The sequence below is a fragment of the Podarcis tiliguerta genome, assembly GCF_965153285.1.
Source record: "Podarcis tiliguerta genome assembly, chromosome: 4".
Classification (NCBI taxonomy): domain Eukaryota; kingdom Metazoa; phylum Chordata; class Lepidosauria; order Squamata; family Lacertidae; genus Podarcis; species Podarcis tiliguerta.
In genome coordinates this window covers 3993254-4015539 of record NC_139537.1, presented here as the reverse complement: position 1 = coordinate 4015539, position 22286 = coordinate 3993254, and the positions used below count along the sequence as shown (strand labels likewise).

The window sequence follows — 22286 nt, the reverse complement described above, 5'->3', positions numbered from 1 at the left end:
TGGCAGAGGGCCGTCTCATACCTTCCCAAAACCAGGATGCCTGTCTTCCAGGACATCTTCCCGGGCGAGTCATGTGACCCACAACTCACTCTCGCTCCCCCCCAAAAAATGCTTTTTTCAGGGCAAAATCTCACATGATGCCCCAAAGTATGCATTTTTGGGCGCCGTGCAAAATCGCAGCTCCCAAAATGGCCACAGTGCTCTCGTGCAAAAAACCCCGTTTTTTCTGGGGCACTTGGCCGGTTATGCCTTCTCAGTGGTTTCTGCTCCCAGACAACTTTGGAATTTGCTCCCTGGAGAAGCCAGACTTCTCCTTGCTGTCGTGCCAACAGCCAGGGGAGACTGTTTTATTCTGGCAGGCCTGGAAAACTGCCTGTTTTCCAAGGGCTTTTCAACAGTGCTGTGCCATTTTCACTGTATTTTCATAGATCTTTAAATTGCTTTAGCTCTACTGCAGTCCAGTTGTTTTTCGACAATCATCTTTGATATGTTTCCAGCTTTTTGTATTCTGACTTGCTTTCAATTTCTGCAACCCTCCTTGAGTCCCGGCCGGGATATAATTAAAATTAGCCGTAACCAAGAATAAGAATAATCTTCCACAAGCCGCTCAGTGGCCTTTGGGTCTCCTAACCGACTGCTTCTCTGACCCTTGGCAGATGACGTCTCGGTGCTGCTGCAAGAGATCATCACAGAAGCCCGGAATCTCAGCAACGCCGAAATGTGAGTCTCCCGCAGCGACAGTGACGCACGGAGCCCCCTCTGGTGCAACGTGAAGCCAGGGGGGCTGGCATTCCTGAATCAAGCCCCCGCCCTGAGACACCAGACCCTCTGGCCAAGGGCGGGTCTTTTCATGGGTCGGTATATTTAGAAAATTGCCTCCAAGATGGTTTGGGAACAGCAGGACAAACACATTTCTGAATTTAGCCGTGTGGGTTTGGATTCCCAATGCTTCACCCCCGCAAGGAGTTTGTTCCCTCTCCCTGTTATTTGTTTTGTTTTTAAAAATGAATTTGGGGTTGTTTTGGAGAAATGAGCTAGAATAAGCTTTAGGTAAAGGTAAAGGGACCCCTGACTGTTAAGTCCAGTGGCCGACTCTGGGGTTGCAGCGCTCATCTTGCTTTATTGGCCGAGGGAGCCGGCATACAGCTTCCGGGTCATGTGGCCAGCAGGACTAAGCCGCTTGTGGCGAACCAGAGCAGCGCACGGAAATGCCGTTTACCTTCCCGCCAGAGTGGTACCTATTTATCTACTTGCACTTTGATGTGCGTTCGAACTGCTAGGTTGGCAGGAGCTGGGACCGAGCAACAGGAGCTCACCCCGTCGCAGGGATTCGAACCGCCGACCTTCTGATTGGCAAGCCCAAGAGGCTCAGTGGTTTAACCCACAGCGCCACCTGCGCTTTAAAGGAGGCTTTAGTGCACCAATATTCCCCTATCTCTTAGTTTCCGCATCCTGTTCCAACTTTCACCTGACGCAGAAGAAGCTTGTGGAAACCAAGTGGAATATAGCACAAGTTTGGCACTCATTTCTGCGCTATTTGCTTCCAGCAAAAATCCATTTCTAAATAACGTGGAAATGAGCGCTTAACCTGCACCAGGCAGCACAATCACCTCTTGCACCCGGGTAACTTGTGCTATTTCAACCATACGTAGCTTCTGGGACCTCACAGTTTCTCACCCCGCCACCGCCACTTGAACCCGTGCGCAGGCCCAGAGGTTGCGTTCCTCCTCGCTTGTCTCAGAGAACGGTCAGGATCCTGGTGACGGTGGTTTATCGAGCCCGTATCTCACCTGGGCTTGTTCTTTTGCAGATGTTCTGTATTCCTGCTGGACAGAAGCAGCCATGAGCTGGTGGCCAAGGTTTTTGACGGGGGCGTGGTGGATGATGAGGTAAGGGCCACCGGCAGTGGCGGATTTACGTGTAAGCTAAACAAGCTCTAGCTTTGAAATATACCTGGAGTCGAGTGGATTTCATGCTCTTTATTCAGCTCATAGTGGAGAGGAGGAATGAGAGTTCCCCCAAAATATCTGCTTTGTATACATTATTTACACAATGGGCTGCACATGATTGGCTAATTCCGGGATTCTCCTGTAGGCCAATCAGGTTGTAGATTCACTTCCACCTGGAGCTGGATTGGGTGGCTCCTGCGGACCAATCATATTGCTACATTGTTCTAGGAGCAATCAGACTGCTGCATTTTGGATCCTATTGTTCTAGGAGCAATCAGACTGCTGCATTTTGGATCCTATTCAACTCAGTACATAAGAAGCTTAGGGCCCCACTCTCTTGGGGGCCCCCAAAAAATGTAAAGGGAAAAAATCCTGGATGTACATTTCCAAAATAGAAGATAAAAAACTAATAGAATAAAACCTACATACAGCAACAGTGCTTTGTGTTGTGTAGGCTCCTATGATGTAAGTCATGGGCCCCGCCTGCTAGCCTGCACCCTAAAATATCACTGGTTTGCTCCTTTCTATATATAGGGTGCCTACATTCTGCATGGACTGGTTGCATAGAGACTGGTTTTTAGAGATTAGATTATGAGTCTCTGAAAATTGTGTTTCTAAAGGAACTTTTGTTATTGCCAAATGCCAATGTGTTTGCATTATTAAGTTTGTTACGAATAAAAAATCATTTTAAGTTAGAGCTTAATAATTATTTCACTATTAATATACTTCCTAATTGTATTTCAGTTCAACAATTACTTTGATAAAATACACATTTTGTTGTGTGCAAATGGCTTGAGATACCTATTGGGTCCATAAATCACCATATAGCATTTATTCAAACACAAGAAACAGCGACAATTTGTTGTTGACAAAGGACAGCCGGACATATAAAGGGCCCCATTACCTTCAGTAGCTGAGGGCCACATCAAACCTAAATCCGGCCCTGGCCACCAGAAGGAAAGCACGGGGAGGGGACTGCAGTGAGAGTGGGAGTGGAGAAATGGGGGTCATTTTTCTCCAGTTTTCCCCATTCTTTTTTCCAGTTTTTTAGGGACAAATTGAGGGGGGGGAGAGGAAAAATGGGGAAGGGAAACCCCTCCCCTGAGTCTCCCCCCTTCATATATCTCTGGTCCCCCAGATATGGTTGGATCAGAATTCCAACCATCCTCATCCCTGACCAGTGGCCATACTGGGACTACTGGGAGGTGGTGGGGTCTAACAATATTTGGAAGGCAGCAGGTTAGACACCCCTGAACTAAAGGGATGGGAGTATAATTGTGGGCCCTGCCTTATTTTTATCCTTGTAAGTTCTTTTAAACTGCTCTTAATATTTCATTTCTTGGTTGTCTCAAGGATTTGGCCCCAGTGTGGTTTTTAAGGCTCCAGGTATCTTTTGCCAAACTCAATTCCCATCCCTTCTCTTATTCTTTTTTTAAAAAAGATATTTATTAAAAGTTTTTTAGTTACAGAAAACAAAAGTATAAGAGAAAACAGAAACAATGAAAAATTTTACAAACAATACATCAAAAATAAGAAAAAAAGAAAAAGAAAAAAGAACAATACCTCGAAACAGCATAATAATAAAAAAAGAAAACACATCCAAATTCCATATCATTATCTTTCATTTACTTGTTTCCTCGACTTCCTCACACCTCCCTTTTTTGTATTCTAGTTCAAATTAACTAATTCAGCAAATCCCTTCCCTCTTTCTCAATTTTTTATTCTATAATTTGTCTTAACCTAATCTAACTTTAAATTTTCCACTTTAGCCCATTAACAATCAGTTTTTGCTTAATTCTTTATCACATTTCTGCTAAAACCATATAATTTCATTCCAGTATTCTTCTAACATTCATTAATTTTACAGTATTTCTGTAAATATACTTTAAACTTTTTCCAATCTTCTTCCATCGACTCTTCTCCCTGGTCTCGGATTCTGCCAGTCATTTCCGCCATTTCCATGTCCCTTCTCTTATTCTTACACCATCTGAATCCGGAGAGATTATTGCAAAAATGAAATAAAAAAGAACTGGGAGAATTTGAATTCATTTTAAATCCCAGCACATTCAAGCCAAGCTTTTGGCAGTAACTGACCTTTGGGTGGAAGCTAGAAGTCAATTTTGCACCAACGCTTTGGTGAAGGAAGCCTCAACTGGCTGGGAGGAAAATGGAAAGAAATTCTGGGCAGGAATTATCCAAATTTCTGGCAGCTGTCAGAGCCTCAGTTGCCCCCTAACTTGAAAACCTCACTTGTGACTTTCGCTTTGGTGCAAAAGTAGGTGAGATTTAGCATTAGCTGAAAGATACTAAGTCATATATTGCATGTTGCCAAAGGCTTGGAGGACCCTGGTAAATTCTAAGCTGTTCGGTGCAGTGGCGTAGCGTGGGTTGTCAGCACCCGGGGCAAGGCAAGTAATTTGCGGCCCCCCCCCCCCGCTGCACTGTCCCTCCCCCAGATAGTCCCTCGCTCTCTCTCCGCACTGCACCGCACGCCTGGCACCCTCCCCTCCACAGTGGGCGGCGACCCGGCGGCTCGGATCGGATTCGCACAGCCAGCACTGCAGTGAGAGAGAGTGAGTGAGCCAGGTAGGGGCAGAGAGCTGCGAGTGCGAGCGCGCCCCCCCCCCCCGATGTTGCGCCCGGTGCGGCCGGCCCCCCCTGCACCCCCCACGCTACGCCACTGGTTCGGTGGGATTTTATCTTCGATACAGCAAATGCAGACACCCAGGACTCCCTCCCCACAGTGCAACATGAAATTTGGCTTTCCTGATGGTCTTATGCAGTCTACCAGCCTAATCACAGAACTGCAGAGTTGGAAGGGACACCTGAGGGTCATCTAGTCCAACCCTCTGCAATGCAGAAATCTTTTGCACAACGTGGGGCTCGAACCCACAAACCTAAGAGTCTCATGCTCTACCGACCGATAACACTTTATTAGAAAAGTAAGCTACGGCGAAGTCACTTATTTAAGATATTTATCCCGTTAGATTTCAAGCAGATCAATTTTCAGTATCTTTTAATAGTCTGCTCCTGGTTAATATTACGTGTTTTCCGGATAAATCACACTGGTTTTTTTGAACTTCTGTTATTTTTATTCTGTCAGTTTCCCCCCTTCTCCTCCCAACCAGTTTGTGCTTCCATCCCCTCCTTTCCTTCCTGTTGAGGCAGAATGTCTGATGTCTTCGAGCCGAAGGCCGAGTATTGGCTGGCCTTCCTCTCAGTCCTCAACGATGCCCTTCCAGTAACAAGGCTGGTTGGTGGCGGGTAGTTCCACACACACACACACACGACTGTGGAGTAACCCACTTTCCTTCTGCTGTGCACTCCTTTCTCAGAGCCACGAATTCCGGATTCCGGCTGATCAGGGCATCGCGGGCCACGTGGCGACCACGGGCAAGATCCTCAACATCAAGGACGCCTATTCGCACCCGCTCTTCTACCGCGGGGTGGACGACAGCACCGGCTTTCGCACCCGGAACATCCTCTGCTTCCCCATCAAGGACGAGAACCAGGGTGAGTGTGCGGAAGAAGCGCAACGCCAGGTGTGCGCAGTGCCCCACGCGGGTGAGATGTTTGAGAATCCCCGTCTTCCGTGCTCCCCCAAGTGGGAGAAGGATCTACGTCCCTTCCCCCTTCCCCTCCACCTGGGCTCACCGACTTACTCGAGAGTAACTGACAGCTCCCTTGCCTCTTGACGTGCCAAGAAGAAGGCACATCATCAGAGCACCCTTTGGAAGGGAGAAAGAAAGAGAAACATAAGGAGAGCTGGCTGGATCAGGCCAGCAACATGCCAATTATGGGAAACCCGCAAGCAGGATTCGAACACAACATCCCTCTCCGCTCCTGCTCTTTTCCAGCAACTGGCATTCAGAAGCAGAGCCCTCCTGACTAGTAGCAACTGATAGCCCTCTCCTCCTCCATGAATTTATCTAATCCACTCATTGCTGCCTCTGGTGGGAGAGAGTTCCGTAGTCTAACTATGCACTGCAATTGTGGGAATGTTCAGGGAGGCAGGAGAGGATATATTGTTTATTAATATCCTTCCTAATTTGTGCCAGCAAGTTCTATAACTCAGCAGAGTTTCACATTTCCCTTTTAAATGCACAGCAGATAGCTGGTTGCAGGCTTGTGTAAGCATTTCACTATTAAGTTCCTGGTAAGTTCCCTTATAAGGGATGCGGGGGGCGCTGTGGGTTAAACCACAGAGTCTAGGGCTTGCCAATCAGAAGGTCGGTGGTTCGAAACCCCGCAACGGGGTGAGCTCCCATTGCTCTGCCCAAGCTCCTGCCAACCTAGCAGTTCGAAAGCACACCAGTGCAAGTAGATAAATAGGTACCGCTCCGGCGGGAAGGTAAACGGTGTTTCTGTGCACTGCTCTGGTTCGCCAAAAGCGGCTTAGTCATGCTGGCCACATGACCCGGAAGCTGTATGCCCGCTCCCTCGGCCAATAAAGCGAGATGAGCGCCGCAACCCCAGAGTCGGCCACGACTGGGCCTAATGGTCAGGGGTCCCTTTACCTTTACCTAAGTTACCTTATATCCCTCTTAAAAGAATAAACACGCCACAATCTTGTTTAAAGTATATAAAAGAGGTTTACTCACATCATCAGTTCACAGTTGGATCCCTGAAGGCAGACTTAGTTACATGTGGATCTATCCCATATGGGGATAATCCCAGTTTCTTCTACTGGCTGAAAGCCAACAGAGCATCTCTAGCTAAAAAGCTGCTTCAACGACGAAGAAAGTCAAAGAGAGGAAAGAAGAAAAGTGCTGTGTGTGTCATGCTTTTGTTACCTGGACAGGTAAAGTCACGCCCACCTCTAGTCACATGCAAAGGAAGTATGTCCCAGCCCAGGAGGAAAGAGGAAGTTCCGACTGGCTGGACCAAACATCCCCTTGCATGTCCACTCTAGGAAAACAAGGAATGTTGTACTTGACTGCTATCTATGTATCACATCCCACAGCAATCGGGTGTGCTCCTTTTCCTGCCCATCCAACGCCAGAACTCACCTGTTGTCTTCTTCTCCGCTTCTTCCAGAGGTCATTGGAGTGGCTGAGCTGGTGAACAAAATCAACGGGCCTTGGTTCAGCAAGTTCGATGAAGATCTGGCCACGGCCTTCTCCATCTACTGCGGCATCAGCATCGCCCACGTAAGCAGGATCCTTTGGGTTCCCCTGGCTCTTTTCTCCACCTCCCTTGCGCAGTGGACCAGCCTTCTCCAACCTTGTGCTCTCCAGAAGCCTTGGGTGCAGCTTCCACGACTGCGCCAGCTGGGAGGGCACCAGATTGGGGAAGCCTGCAACGGACCATATTCTTTCCAGGGAAGAGGGTGCAAAGCAAGCCTTCTTGCTGAAGATCACTAGATTTTGATCCACTAACACAGAGACGCGTTTCCATCCTATAAAAAGGTTTTTCAAGCTTTTACTTGCAGATCTTTCTTCAGAAACAAAACAAAAGCATCCAAGATACATCAAAAACATCCATACACTCAAGTAGGACCCTGGCAGAGACACATGCCCGACTGGCATGTTCTCTCCCTCCTGGTCTTTTGTTCGGGGGCTTCAAAAGCTTTCTTCTGCCGAAACATCACAGAGACCGATGCCAACAGACACCGGCACACTTAGGATCCGCAGAGTCTTCGCAGCTTGCATGACAGACCTCAGCAACTCAGCATTTTGGCTAATCTACTTTATTTACATATAAACACACACGGAGCACTGCAACATGGCTCCCTCTCTCTCTAGCATCAGACAGCAAAGAGAAAAAGAACAAAGGACAATAGTCCCACTTCACGGAACACAGTAACACAAACATCCTGTCTCCGTCACTTCCCACTCTGTGGAGTCAAAACATACACCGTCATGTGATAGACAACAATCCCATGACTGCAATCATGGAGCAGGAATTCTAACGGGGGGCACCACTGGAAGCCTTCATGGGTGCTTTGGTGCCCGTGGTCACTGGATTGGCGACCCCTGTATTAACATATTCCCTACCCACCCCTTGTTTTCCTTCACTCCAGTCTCTGCTCTACAAGAAGGTCCATGAAGCCCAGTACCGGAGCCACCTGGCCAACGAGATGATGATGTACCATATGAAGGTAAGGCTGGCTTGCCTTTGCGTTATAGAATAATAGAACTGTAGAGTTAGAAGGGACCCCAAAGGTCATCCAGTCCAACCCCCTGCCATGCAGGAATCCCAGCTCCAGAATCGCTGGCAGGTGGCCATCCAACCTCTGTTTAGAAACCTCCAGTAGAGTCTACTGCCTTCCGAGGGAGACCATTGCACTGTTGATCAGCTCTTACAGTCAGACGGTTCTTCCTAATGTTCAGTTGCATTTCTGGTTAATTGAATCCATTGGTCCAAGTCCTTCCCTATGGAGCACCAGAAAACAAGCTGACTCCCTCTTGCTGCATCACCTTCCTCTTGGGGGCATGTGAGGGGGGTAGACCTGAGCTATCTCCAGCATCAATATACTGATAGCGTAGCTCAGTGGCAGAGCATCTGCTTGGCATGCAGGAGGTTCTGGGTTCGAACCCTGGCAGCATCTTCAGGTATAATAATAACAAATAATAATAATAATAATTTATTATTTATACTCCACCCATCTGGCTAGGTTTCCCCAGCCACCCTGGGCAGCTTCCAACAAAATATTAAAAATACATTAAAACATCAGTCATTAAAAACTTCCTTAAACAGGGCTGCCTTCAGATGTCTTCTAAAAGTCAGATAGTTGTTTATTTCCTTGACATCTGATGGGAGGGCATTCCACAGGGCAGGTGCCACCACCAAGAAGGCCCTCTGCCTGGTTCCCTGTAACCTCACTTCTCGCAGGGAGGGAACCACCAGAAGGCCCTCGGAGCTGGACCGCAGTGTCTGGGCAGAACGATGGGGGTAGAGATGCTCCTTCAGGTATACTGGACTGAGGCTGTTTAGGGCTTTAAAGGTCAGCACCAACACTTTGAATTGTGCTCGGAAACGGACTGGGAGCCAGTGTGGGTCTTTCAGGACTGGTGTTATGTGGTCTCGGCGGGCGCTCCCAGTCACCAGTCTAGCAGCCGCATTCTGGATTAGTTGTAGTTTCCGGGTCACCTTGAAAGGTAGCCCCACGTAGAGCGCATTGCAGTAGTCCAAGCGGGAGATAACTAGAGCATGCACCACTCTGGCGAGACAGTCTGCGGGCAGGTAGGGTCTCATCCTGCGTACCAGATGGAGCTGGTAAATAGCTGCCCTGGACACAGAACTGACCTGTGCCTCCATGGACAGCTGTGAGTCCAAAATGACTCCCAGGCTGCGCACCTGGTCCTTCAGGAGCACAGTTGCCCCATTCAGGACCAGGGAGTCCTCCACACCTGCCTCCCCCCTGTCCCCCAAGAACAGTACTTCTGTCTTGTCAGGATTCAACCTCAATCCGTTAGCCACCATCCATCCTCTAACCGCCCAGGTAGGGCTGGGGAAGACCTTGGAGAGTTAGAATCATAGGCTTGGAAGGGATCCCGAGGGTCATCCAGTCCAACCCCCTGCAATGCAGAAATCTGCTGCCAGTCATACTGGAAAATACTTAGGTGGATAGACCATGGCTCTGATTCTGTAACTGCCGGCTGCCTAGGTTCCTGTCATCCTATTTCAGCTTATGGCAGCCTCTGCTCACCTGGCACCTTGCACTGTTGAACTACAACTCCCACCATGGCTGGGCTTGAGGGAAGTTGTGCTCTAACAACCTCCGGCCAGCACCAGGTTGGCAGAGGCTGGCCTATGTGTTGCTAAACAGGTAAATGAACATGCTAACACAAGTGACTTAGTACTGGCAGTTTAGCTTAAAGTTGGGGTTGTGGCCAGTTTGCAGGTACATCTTCATGTGGAGTCGAAAAGGGACTCCAAGTGTCATCTAGTCTAACCCCCGGCAGTCACCATTTCTCCTTCTCAAAACAGCTTGCTCCAAATAATAATAATAATAATAATAATAATAGGCGGCACCAGCTATTTTTCCTTTTGAAAAGCTAAGCGCTGCTTCGTCTTCCAGGTTTCAGATGATGAATACACCAAGCTCCTCGACGAAGGAATCGTGCCCGTCTCAGAAATTGACCCAAACTTTGCCAAATTCACCTACACCCCCCGTTCCCTTCCGGAGGATGACACGTCTATGGTGAGCATTGGCGGGCAGAGGAGAAATCCGGTTGGGTTTGCATTTTAATGAGAGATGTACCTATTTTGTACTTTCCAAAACAAGGCAAAACACAGGGATCCTTAGAAATCGGCTCCAGATTTTGTGAGGGAGATCTCCACCCATACAGCATATGCCCTCTGTGCTTTCTTGGGCTGATGGGAGTTGTAGTCCAAAGGTGGCACAGTGGTCTAAACCACTGAGCCTCTTGGGTCTGCCTATCAGAAGGTCTGCGGTTCGAATCCCCGCGACAGGGGGAGCTCCCGTTGTTCGGTCCCAGCTCCTGCCAACCTAGCAGTTCGAAAGCACGTCAAAGTGCAAGTAGATAAATAGGTACCACTCCGGTGGGAAGGTAAACGGCATTTCCGTGCACTGCTCTGGTTTCGCCAGAAGAGGCTTAAAAACGCCGACTCCCTCAGCCTGAAAGCAAGATGAGCGCCGCAACCCCATAGTTGTCTTTGACTGGACTCAACCGCCCAGGGGTCCTTTACCTTTTTCTCTTAGGCTGGTGGGAGTTGTAGTCCAAAGGAGGGCATCAAGTTGGGATTGGCTGCTTCTGCACACCTCCTGAATACTCTCTCTCTCTCTCTCTCTCTCTCTCTCTCTCTTCTCCACAGGCCATTCTGAGCATGTTGCAGGACATGAATTTCATCAGCAGCTACAAAATCAACCGCCAGACCCTTGTCAGGTAGGATGTCAAGAGGGCTGCCTTTTTTCTCTCCCTTTCATAGACTCACACATTAGAATCACAGAATTGTAGAGGTGGAAGGGACCCCTAAGGGTCATCTAGTCCAACCCTCTGCAATCTTTTTGCCCAACGTAAAGCTCAAACTCACGACCCCGAGATTAAGCGTCTTGTGCTCTGCCGACTGAGCTGTTGCTTGCACCCGGCTTTTGCCCAAGACTGGGACTCGAGGTGGCTTAAAACAACACAGATAAAATACAAAAGACCAGAAACGTATAAGATCTTTATTAACTCAGTTAGCATCAAAACAATCTAAAAACCAGAAACAGCACAGTGCTATTAAAAGCACTTTCTCTAAAAACAAAAACCAGCCAGTTCTCAAAGACCTGCAGGCAGTGCCGGATTTACGTATAAGCTAAACAAGCTATAGCTTATTTTTTTTTTTAAATAATATTTTATTTTCCACATTCAATAAACAAAAAAAAAGAACAAATCGACAAACACATCAAAAGGAAAAAAGCAAAAGAGAAACAATACATACATTATACAAAAACAAAAAGAAAAATGAAAACAGTAAGAATAAAAGAGTTAAAAACAAATATTGTATCATTGTATTCTTCAGCATTAACTTGGGTCTGCGACTTCCCCATGCCTTCCCACTCTGTATTCTAGGTCTTATATTCTGGTAGTAAACTCTTTCCCTCTGGCGTATCTTTGGTTCAGATTAATATTATTGTCTTATTTATCCTTACATTTCCCTATGTCTTGTTAAATATACTTTCTTTAACATTGTCATTTTTATAATAACATTCTTTTGCATTCAATCTGATAACCTCAAACGTTCGTAATTTTATAATGCTTCTGTAGATAGTCTTTAAATTTCCTCCAGTCTTCCTTCACCATCTAAACAAGCTATAGCTTAGGGCCCCGCTCTCTTGGGGGCCCAAAAAAAATTTAAAGGAAAAAAGCTGGATGTACATTTCCAAAATATAAGATAAAAAACAAATAGAATAAAGCCTACATACAGCAACAGTGCTTTGTGTTTTGTAGGCTCCTGTGATGGAAGTCATGGGCCCCGCCTGCTAGCCTGCTCCCTAAATTATCACTGGTTTGCTCCTTTCTGTATATAGGGTGCCTGCATTCTGCATGGACTGGTTGCATAGAGACTGGTTTTTAGAGACTAGATTATGAGCCTCTGTAAACTGTGTTTCTAAAGGAACTTTTGTTATTGCCAAATACTAATGTTTTTGCAAGGCAACATGTTCAAATGACTTTAGATACCTACTAGGTCCATAAATTACCATATAGCATATTTTCAACACAAAAAACAGCAACCATTTGTTGTTGTCAAAGGACAGCTGGACATATAAAGGACCCCATTACCTTCAGTAGCTGAGGGCCACATCAAACCTCAATCCGGCCCTGCCTGCAGGAATATAACTATCTTCACCTGCTGGCAAAAGGACAGGGGTCTGGCTTCTCTAGGCAGGGACTTCCAAAGTTGCCTGGGATCAGCCACCACAGAGAAGGCCCTTCCATTGTGGCACCCCAGGCTTAACGTGAGCAGGCGCCATGACGAAGCTGAGCCATTGAACTCAAACGCTGGGAACAAAGTCAGAGCCAGGAGGGTCCGTGTTTTCACTTGCCGCACCTGTGGCCCTTGGCAGCCCCAATGAGCCCCGGCCATCCCCACAACCTCAGAACTGCAGTAGGGGCAAGGGTCTCTCCAGGGCTATCTTAAGCATATACAGCACCAAGGTGCAAAGATCTGCCTGGCGCCCCCCCCCCCAAGTTGCCCAGTCTCAGGCGCGCAGGAGGGCGGAGCTGGTTTGCTGCCTCAGCGTCTCGCTGGGCCGGTTACCCCCGAAATCACTGCACAGAGCCTGCCACGGCACTCCGATCAATGGGCGGGGTCTTTCCCGGACTCAACTCTCAGGCCCCAGACACTCGGCCTGGTGCCCATGAGAGCCTGGCCCCCAGGTGCCTCACACCCCTGGCGCCTATGGGTAAGATGGCCCTGGATCTTTCCCCAGTGCCTGCCCCTTCACTCTCTAGTCCGCCACTGGGAGGAGGAGGGCTGGGGCTTGCCCGGCCCCTGGGTTGTGACCAAGAGCGCCCAAACCAAGCACCCCAAACTGGCTGTGCAGACTCAGTTATTTGGAAAGAGCAATTCAAGAGGTGCCCACTTTTAAAGGTCTTGCAAATGGCTGGGTTTCACCCGCCGAGCTTTTTTGAGTGCCACCTAATTTTCACTCCAGACTTATCATCATCATTATAAATGTATGGATTCATTATACATTTAAATTCCGCACGCTTACTCCAAAGGAGCCAAGGGCGGCACAACATTGGTATTTCAGTATGGCAGCACCTGCGCTTAGCAACTCCCTGTTGATTGATATCAGGGCCTTTTGTTGTTGTATTTTCAGCATTGGCTAAAAAAAACACCTTTTTGTTTAAGCATGCCTACCCAGACATGTGCATCTGACATGTATATTAATATGCAATTTTATTTTATTGGGGGGGGGGGGGAATAGACTAACTTTGGGTTTTTTTAATGTTTAAATTTATCCTGAATTTTAATGTATATTGAATGTACACTACTTAGTAGTTGGCTTCTTTTTATGACCAAACGGAGTGCAAAATCTATTAAATGAAAATGAAAATAGCCAGTGTCATTCTCACCAATGGGCTTCTTTTGGGGGGGTTTCTCACAGGTTCTGCCTGATGGTGAAAAAGGGATACAGGGACCCCCCATACCACAACTGGACCCATGCCTTCTCGGTCTCCCACTTCTGCTACCTGCTCTACAAAAATCTGGAGCTGGTTAATTACTTGGAGTAGGTGGACGATGCTTTGCGTGCCAAAGGGAGGGGGGCAGAGTTTACGCCAGGGATCAGCCACAGAGCGCATGGAGGCAGGGACAGGGGAGGGTGTCCTGGTGATGCGGAGCTTGGTGGGGTATCTTCTTCTTTGGCGATCCCTCGTAGCCGAGCAAGATTGTCTTCCATAAACATGGTTTTATCAATGATTCCGTAAGTGACTGTGGAGGACAATTCTGGATCCACACGTCATTCCACAGTGTGGACATCGGTTTGCAGGCAGGAGTTGATCACGGTGTGGATCTGCCAAGTGTGCCTTCCTCTTAGCTCGTTTCTCCCTTGTGTCCTGAGTTCGAGTGTCTTCAAAGCCCATGACACCTTTGGTCAAGGCTGTTCTCCAACTGGAGCACTCGCAGGCCAGTGTTTCCCAGTTGTCAGTGTTTATACTACATTTTTTAGATTTGCCTTGAGACAGTCTTTAAACCTCTTTTGTTGACCACCAGCATTACGCTTTCCATTTTTAAGTTTGGAATAGAGGGGTTGCTTTGGAAGACGACAATCAGGCATCCGCCCAACATGACCAGTCATGGGGCTCGAACCCACAACCCTGAGATTAAGAATCTCAAGCTCTACCAGCTGAGCTAAGGACCCATATCCTGACTCTGAATCCAATACTGACCTCTTGCTCTTTGACCCTCCCTGCTCCCCTGTTCCCTGGCTACTTACCAAGGTCCCCTCCCCCTCTGCTTTAAGAAAATGAAATACTTTGGATCTGAGGGTGTGCTTGGTTGGCAGGGGGGGGCACCAGGTTGGGGAGGCTGAGCGAAGATGCCACCTCCGGCTCCCCTGGGGCTGGTTTGCATATGGGGTGCCTCCTCTACTGCCAAATTTGGGAGCAGCCCAGGCATCTCAGAGCCCTTCCGCAGCTCTTACGTGGTTTTTGCTCTTTTCCCCTTCGACAGAGACATCGAAATCTTTGCTTTGTTCATCTCCTGCATGTGCCACGACCTGGACCACAGAGGCACCAACAACTCTTTCCAGGTGGCTTCGGTACGACTTTTTATCTATTCATTCCACATTAAAGGTAAAGGTACCCCTGCCCGTACGGGCCAGTCTTGACAGACTCTAGGGTTGTGCGCCCATCTCACTCAAAGAGGCCGGGGGCCAGCGCTGTCCGAAGACACTTCCGGGTCACGTGGCCAGCGTGACATCGCTGCTCTGGCGAGCCAGCGCAACACACAGAAACGCTGTTTACCTTCCCGCTAGTAAGCGGTCCCTATTTATCTACTTGCACCCAGGGGTGCTTTCGAACTGCTAGGTTGGCAGGCGCTGGGACCGAACAGCAGGAGCGCACCCTGCCACGGGGATTCGAACCGCCGACCTTACGATCGGCAAGCCCTAGGCGCTGAGGCTTTAACCCACAGCGCCACCCGCGTCCCCCACATTACGGTTTATTTATATGTCACCTTTCAGCCCAAAAGGCTCCCGAGAACAAATGTACAAATGCAGTATTGCAAATGCAAAATAACAACGCGGATGGCGCCAATTCAAAATGTTTCTGCGGTCTTTCCAAGCCAAACACGCCTGTGTCCCTGCCGAAAAGAACATTCCTTGCAACAATGTGAAGGGGAAACAAAAATATTCAAGCAGAACCCGTCTTCAAGAAAGGGAGGAAGAGGTTTGGGGTCTCGTATCATCGTCCTGGATTGAGACAGCAGCTTGGGTTCCCTGACGTGATGTCTCTTTATTTTCTCTTTTCAGAAATCGGTCTTGGCTGCCCTGTACAGCTCAGAAGGCTCAGTGATGGAGGTAAAACTATTACAGACATTATTAATATTGTTCAGTTTGAAGTGGCTGGATGCATGAAAACTGGCTCCTTCTTGAAAATAAAACCGTGTCAAGGTTCCTGCCCTCTGGAGCAGCAGAAAGCAAACTGACTGCATCAATAACAACAACAACAACAATAATAATATATTTATACCCTGCGCATCTGGCTGGGTTTCCCCAGCCACTCTGGGTGGCTTCCAACAAAATATTAAAATACAATAGTCCGTCAAGCATTAAAAACTTCCCTAAAGAGGGCTGTCTTCAGATGTCTTCTAAAAGTCTGGTAGTTGTTGTTCTCTTTGACATCTGGTGGGAGGGTGTTCCACAGGGCGGGTGCCACTACCGAGAAGGCCCTCTGCCTGGTTCCCTGTAACTTGGCTTCTCTCAGTGAAGGGACCACCAGAAGGCCCTCGGCGCTGGACCTCAGTGTCCGGGCAGAACGATGGGGGTGGAGACGCTCCTTCAAACAAAAATATCTTCAGTAGGCGCCTAAACCCCATGATGCAGGGCACCTGTCTAATTTCAGCTGTCAACTGATTCCAGAGGGCTGGAGCTGGGACACTAAAAGGGTGTGTTTTTCTCTCTGCACAGAGGCACCATTTTGCTCAGGCCATCGCCATCTTAAACACCCACGGCTGCAACATCTTCGATCATTTCTCTCGGAAGGTGAGTCAGAAGAGGGTCAGCAGTTCCCGGGGTCTCACAGCGAAAAGCATTGATGGGTAAAGCCGGTCATTTCTCAACACTCCGTCATCTTGTGCACTCCAGGACCACGACACCCATCAACCTCAGCCAGCATGACTGGCAGCTGTCTTGTGTGTCACCGGCAGCTGATATAATTTCAGGAGGGTGTTCTATAGAATTGAAAAGTTGGAAGGGACCAGGAATCACAGCCAAAGCATCCTTGAGAGATGTCCACACACATCCTGACTCCAAGGAAGGAGACTCCACCGCCTTCCGGGGAAGTCCGTCCCACAGTCAAATGGCTCTCGCGGCCAGAAGGTTCTTCCTTGTTTTTGGTCGGAATCTCCTTCCTTGTGACTCAACGCCATGGAGCAGAAGCCTGTTCCAACAGCCCTTAAGATACCTGAAGATGGCTCTCCTATCATCACCTGTAAGTCTTCCTGTCTGTGATTCCTTGGAGGACCTGAAATTCACATTGCCTCTCCAAGGCAGCCTATCTCCCTGTCAGGAGTTCAGCCTACACTCGAGTAGGACCCTGGCAGAGACACATGCCCGACTGGCATGTTCCCTCCCTCCTGGTCGATCGTTCGGGAGCTTCAAAAGCTTTCTTCAGCCCAAACATCACAGTGACCGGTGCCAACTGACACCGGCACACTTAGGGATGTGCAGAGTTTGCGCAACTTGCACGTGACAGACCTCAGCAACTCAGCATTTTGGCTAATCGACTTTATTTACATATCAATCAATCAACCTTTTTATTTGACCGTCAGTCAGCAAAAGGAACATTTGTCAGTACACAGTTAAAACATCGAAAAAGATTTTTTAAAACTTGGCCAACACTAAAATGGGCTAAACAGATAGCCCCATATCAATAAAGTCAATTATAGTCTTATGACGCTTAAAAGCTAAAAAAAGAAATTTGGCCACCAAGGAAGGTACAGCTCTAGTGACATTATTCAGCAAGTGTAAGACCTGGTTTTCTCCAGGTAGAAAGCTAAGTTGACATAGAAGTGGGTCTATAAAATTTTGTCTAAGCTCTGCATAAGAAGGACAGGTCAAGAGAATGTGTTCGGTGGACTCAACCACACCCATGGCACAATGACAGGTTCTCTGGGCGTATGGTACTCCCCTGTACCTTCCCCACAATATCGCAGAGTCAAGGACATTTAGTCTAGCCGCTGTAAAAAGTCTGCGGTATTCCACATAGTAGATTTCTGCAAGGTAGGGGGCTGGTATGGTCCGGTAAATCTGGTCCCCTAGGAACATCCCTGGTTTTACCTGGGCTATGTCCTCTTGCCTAGCAATGTCACTATTTACATATAAACACACACGGAGTTCTGCAACATGGCTCCCTCTCTCTCTAGCATCAGACAGCAAAGAGAGAAAGAACAAAGGACAATAGTCCCACTTCGCGGAACCAGTAGAACAAACATCCCGTTTCCATCACTTCCCACTCTGTGGAATAAAAACATACACCATCATGTGATAGACAACAACCCCATGACTGCAATCAGGGAGCAGGAATTCTAACACTCCCGCCCCCACTGGGCTGCCTGCTCCCCCGAGGTGAAAAGCAACAACTTCTGTGGGAATGTTGTGGATAGTAGGAGAGGATATGCTGATTAAATATTATCCTTCCTCACTCATGCAAGTGAGCTGATGGCAGAGAACATTCCCTTGTACATTGCAGGCAGCAAATTGATGGATTTGTCTGAACTGTTTGAGTTCAGCAATCCGTTCTGGCTTTTCCAGATTGGGTTGTTCCTGGTAAATCCCCTTTAGGTAAAGGTAAAGGGACCCCTGGCCGTTAGGTCCAGTCATGGACGATTCTGGGGTTGCAGCGCTCATCTCGCTTTACTGGCCGAGGGAGCCGGCATACAGCTTCCGGGTCATGTGGCCAGCATGACTAAGCGCATCTGGTGAACCAGAGCAGCACACGGAAACACCGTTTACCTTCCTGCCAGAGCGGTACCTATTTATCTACTTGCACTTTTTGGTGTGCTTTTGAATTTCTAGGTAGGCAGGAGCAGGGATCGAGCAACGGGAGCTCACCCCATCGCGGGGATTTGAACCACCGACCTTCCGAATGGCAAGCCCTAGGCTTTGTGGTTTAACCCACAGTGCCACCCGCCTCCCCTAAAATCCCCTTTAGTTCCCTCTTAAAAACAGTAATGACACAACAGTCTTCTTTTAAACGTCATGATAAGGTTTACTTACATTCAGTTCTCAGTTTGATCCTGAAGGCAGGCATGAGCTTGTAGTTACAGTTACAGAGAAATGTGTGGGTTCATCCTCTGAGCCCTTGTCTTTCTTCTTTGGCGATCCCTCGTAGCCAATAAGATTGTCTTCCATGAACACGGTTTTAACAATGAGTCCGTAAATGACTGTGGAGGCCAATTCTGGATCCACACGTCCTTCCACAGTGGGGACATTGGTTTCCGGGCAGGAGTTGATCACGGTGTGGATTTGCTAAGCGTGCCTTCCTCTTAGCACGTTTCTCCCTTGCGTCCTGAGTTCGAGTGTCTTCAAAGCCCATGACACCTTTGGTCAAGGCTGTTCTCCAATTGGAGCACTTGCAGGCCAGTGTTTCCCAATTGTTGGTGTTTATACCCTATTTTTGTTAATTTGCCTGGAGAGAGTCTTTGAACCTCTTTTGTTGACCACCGGTATTAAGCCTTCTATTTTTAAATTCAGAATAGAGTACAGTGGTGCCCCGCAAGACGAATGCCTCGCAAGACGGAAAACCCGCTAGACGAAAGGGTTTTCCATTTTGGAGGTGCTTCGCAAAACGAATTTCCTATGGGCTTGCTTCGCAAGACGAAAATATCTTGCGATTCCTGAGGGGGGGGGTTTCACTCCCCACCCCCTTTTTCTAAGGCGCTAAGCTGCTAATAGCCTTTTAGCAGCTAATCCGCTAATCCCTTAAGCCTTTAATAGCCGCTAAACCGCTAATAGCGCTAATCTGCTAATGGGCTTGCTTCACAAGACGAAAAAACCGCTAGACGAAGAGACTCACGGAACGGATTCTTTTCATCTTGCGAGGCACCACTGTAGTTGCTTTGGAAGACGATCACCAGGCATCCGCACAACATGACCAGCCCAACAAAGCTGATGTTGAAGAATCATTGCTTCAACACTGGTGATCTTTGCTTCTTCCAGTACACTGGTATTTGTTTGCCTGTCTTCCCAAGTGTTGTGTACAAATTTCCGGCTGCAGCAGACAAACAAAAGACATCAAGTAAGCAAGACCAAGAGAGTAAGGGGAAGATGGCTGCGTGACTAGCCCCTTTATAAGGACTCCCAGGGCCGTGCCCATCTACCTGGTCACACGCAGGGGGAGGATGCTCTGGACCAGGTGTGACAGTAAGTCCTCCTGGCTGGAGCAACATTCCCCTGTGTGTCCACTCTGGGCAAACAGGGAATGTTGTTCTTAACTGCTTTGGTGATGTTACACCCCTCAACTTCCAGTCTTATTGTCCCAATAGGATTACCAAAGGATGCTGGACTTGATGAGAGACATTATCCTGGCTACAGACCTTGCTCACCACTTGAGGATCTTCAAAGACCTCCAGAAGATGGCTGAAGGTAACCAGGGGTTCACCTGTCAGGGAGAGGCAAACGGGAAAAGATGAAAGGACAGAAACCAGCAGTTATAGAGAGCCTAAAGAGATTATCAGCAGCCTGTCGTCTGACAATGGGTCTGACGTAGAGGGGGAGGAGGATGAGCCTGGAAGAAGTCATTCTGTACACAGAGGAAGTCAGGGGAGGGGTTTCCGCAGACTTGCATGCTAGGTACGGAAAAGGAAGAAGAAAAATTTGAGGCGGCAACTGCGCAACAACGGGACGGACGCTAATTGAAATGCTGGAGATGTATGTTCGAACTTTGTCAAATAAATCAAATAGTTTGGAACTGGCTGGGAGCCCGGAGTCTTATCTATGCCAGCTGGACAGCATTAAGCCTCCGACACCCCAAGTGGAGCCAGATTTGAAGGGCATGGCCACCAGATTTCTAAAGTTGGAAGGGAGTCTCCCTACATAATAGCTACACACACTCACACAACTACTACTACTACAACAATTTATTCCTGTCTTATGACAAGGAAACAGAACCCGGGGCTAGGGTCTATTGCTTTTCTTGTGTTGAAATATCTTCCTCGAATACACAATTCAGTCTAGCCCACAGGAAATATTAGGTATGAACCATAGAAGAAGTTAGCCCGGTTTTCCAGTAAGGCACAAAAACTTAAAACACACTGCTCTCTCCACCTTCATCTTTTCAGACACATCCCTAGCATAGCTGTCAACATTTCCCTTTTTTTAAGGGAAATTCCTTTATTCCGAATAGTATTCCTCGCAAGAAAAGGGAAAAGTTGACAGCTATTATCCCTAGGGGGATGAGAGCTAGAAAGAAAACAAAGGCAAAGTCCTAAAGAAACCAGATTTTGAAGCGCCAAATCACGAAATAAAAAAAATTGTAGAGTTGGAAGGGACCCCGAGGGTCATCTAGCCCCACCCCGTCATACAGGAATATTTCACCCAATGTGGCACTTGAACCCACAATCTTGGGATTAAGAGTCTCGTGCTATTAATAATATTATTATTTATTACATACCCTTCGTGCTAAGGACCCGGGGCAGGTTGCAACAATTTGAAATACAGCATTAAAAACCATTTATTGAAACAAAAGAGAGAAAAAATCACAAAAGAATCTAATAAAAATAACATCTTATCAGAAGTAACAAAAGTTCCTACAATGGCTTATATTTTGTTTAGATTTCCAGTCTTTCTGCATTAGAAATCTTCATGGCCCTCTTCCAAAAAGTGATTACTTTTCCCATGTTGTGGGACGGAGAGTTGAGAGGGACCCGGGGTCATCTAGTCCAACCCTCCTCAAAGCAGGACCAGATCTCACGTTTCTGACAATAGGGGCTTATATTTAATAAGGTCAGGTGGCACCTGTTTGGCTTGAGAAGCTGCTTTCTTTCTGTTGTTTTTTTTTAATAAAAATTTATTAGATATTTTATACTTATAAAAGAAAAACAGTAAAAGAAAAACAATACACAAATTCAACAAACAATACATCAACAACAAATAAAATAAAATAAAGAAAAGAAAAAATACAATACAACAATACAACATAAGAAAAAAATACAAAAACACAAATCCAAATTTTTGTATCCAGATCTTTCATTAGCTTATTTCCTTGACTTCCTCGCACCTCCCTTTTTTGAATTCTGGTTCAAATTATCTGGTTCAACAAATCCTTTCCCTCTTCTTCAATTTAGTCTATAATTTATCATAACATAATTTAACTTTCAATTTCCCAATTTAACACATTAGCACTTAATGTTCATATAATTCTTAATAACACTACTGCTAAAAGAGAAGCTGCTTTCTTTCTGTGGCCCAAATACTTATTTTTACCCAGTTCTGTTTTTTGGGGGGTGTGGGGATTCAATCACAGGCAATGGATTGTGATTCTGAATCCCTTATGATACGATAATCTTTATTGTCATTGTCCCATACAGAACAACGAAATTGAAAAATCTACATAAGACATTAAAAACCCAAGCAGCCTTCTATCCCACCTATCCCAGCCTGGTTAACCCCCTAAAAACTCTGATACTTCCATAATTAAATGCTATATACTCCCATAGAGAGTACCTTAAAAGGTTAAGGGACCCCTGACCATTAGGTCCAGTCACGGACGACTCTGGGGTTATGGTGCTCATCTCGCTTTATTGGCCGAGGGAGCCGGCGTACAGCTTCTGGGTCATGTGGCCAGCATGACTAAGCCGCTTCTGGCGAACCAGAGCAGCGCACGGAAACACTGTTTACCTTCCCGCTGGAGCAGTACCTATTTATCTACTTGCACTTTGACGTGCTTTCGAAGTGCTAGTTTGGCAGGAGCAGGGACCGAGCAACGGGAGCTCACCTCGTCACGGGGATTCGAACCGCCAACCTTCTGATCAGCAAGTCCTAGGCTCTGTGGTTTAACCCACAGCGCCACCCGTGCCCCTGAGACTACCTTACAGTGCGTTTAAAACCAAGGTGTGATTCTCCTAAGGGCTATGGCGGGGGGGGGGGGGGATAGAGACCCCACACCTTCCAGGCCTCGTTTCTTTGGGGAGAGGGTCTTGCTGGCTTTGTGCTGTCTC

At 47.4% G+C, this 22286-nt stretch overlaps 1 protein-coding gene across 6 annotated transcripts in view; it reads left to right on the top strand.

The window, feature by feature from the left end:
* PDE2A (phosphodiesterase 2A) overlaps positions 1-22286 on the top strand; it is a 385285-nt gene that overhangs the window by 351566 nt on the left and 11433 nt on the right. For all 6 annotated transcript variants that reach the window (XR_014510179.1, XM_083436263.1, XM_083436265.1 and 3 more), the window contains 12 exons: positions 657-720; positions 1811-1889; positions 5285-5462; positions 6987-7099; positions 7972-8049; positions 9973-10095; positions 10731-10801; positions 13513-13635; positions 14580-14667; positions 15379-15426; positions 16036-16110; positions 19614-19713. Coding sequence is in view for 5 of the 6 variants with exons in the window: in XM_083436263.1 (XP_083292389.1) it covers positions 657-720; positions 1811-1889; positions 5285-5462; positions 6987-7099; positions 7972-8049; positions 9973-10095; positions 10731-10801; positions 13513-13635; positions 14580-14667; positions 15379-15426; positions 16036-16110; positions 19614-19713 (1140 nt within the window). In the remaining variant the exon portion in view is untranslated. The remainder of the gene's footprint in view (positions 1-656; positions 721-1810; positions 1890-5284; positions 5463-6986; positions 7100-7971; positions 8050-9972; positions 10096-10730; positions 10802-13512; positions 13636-14579; positions 14668-15378; positions 15427-16035; positions 16111-19613; positions 19714-22286) is intronic.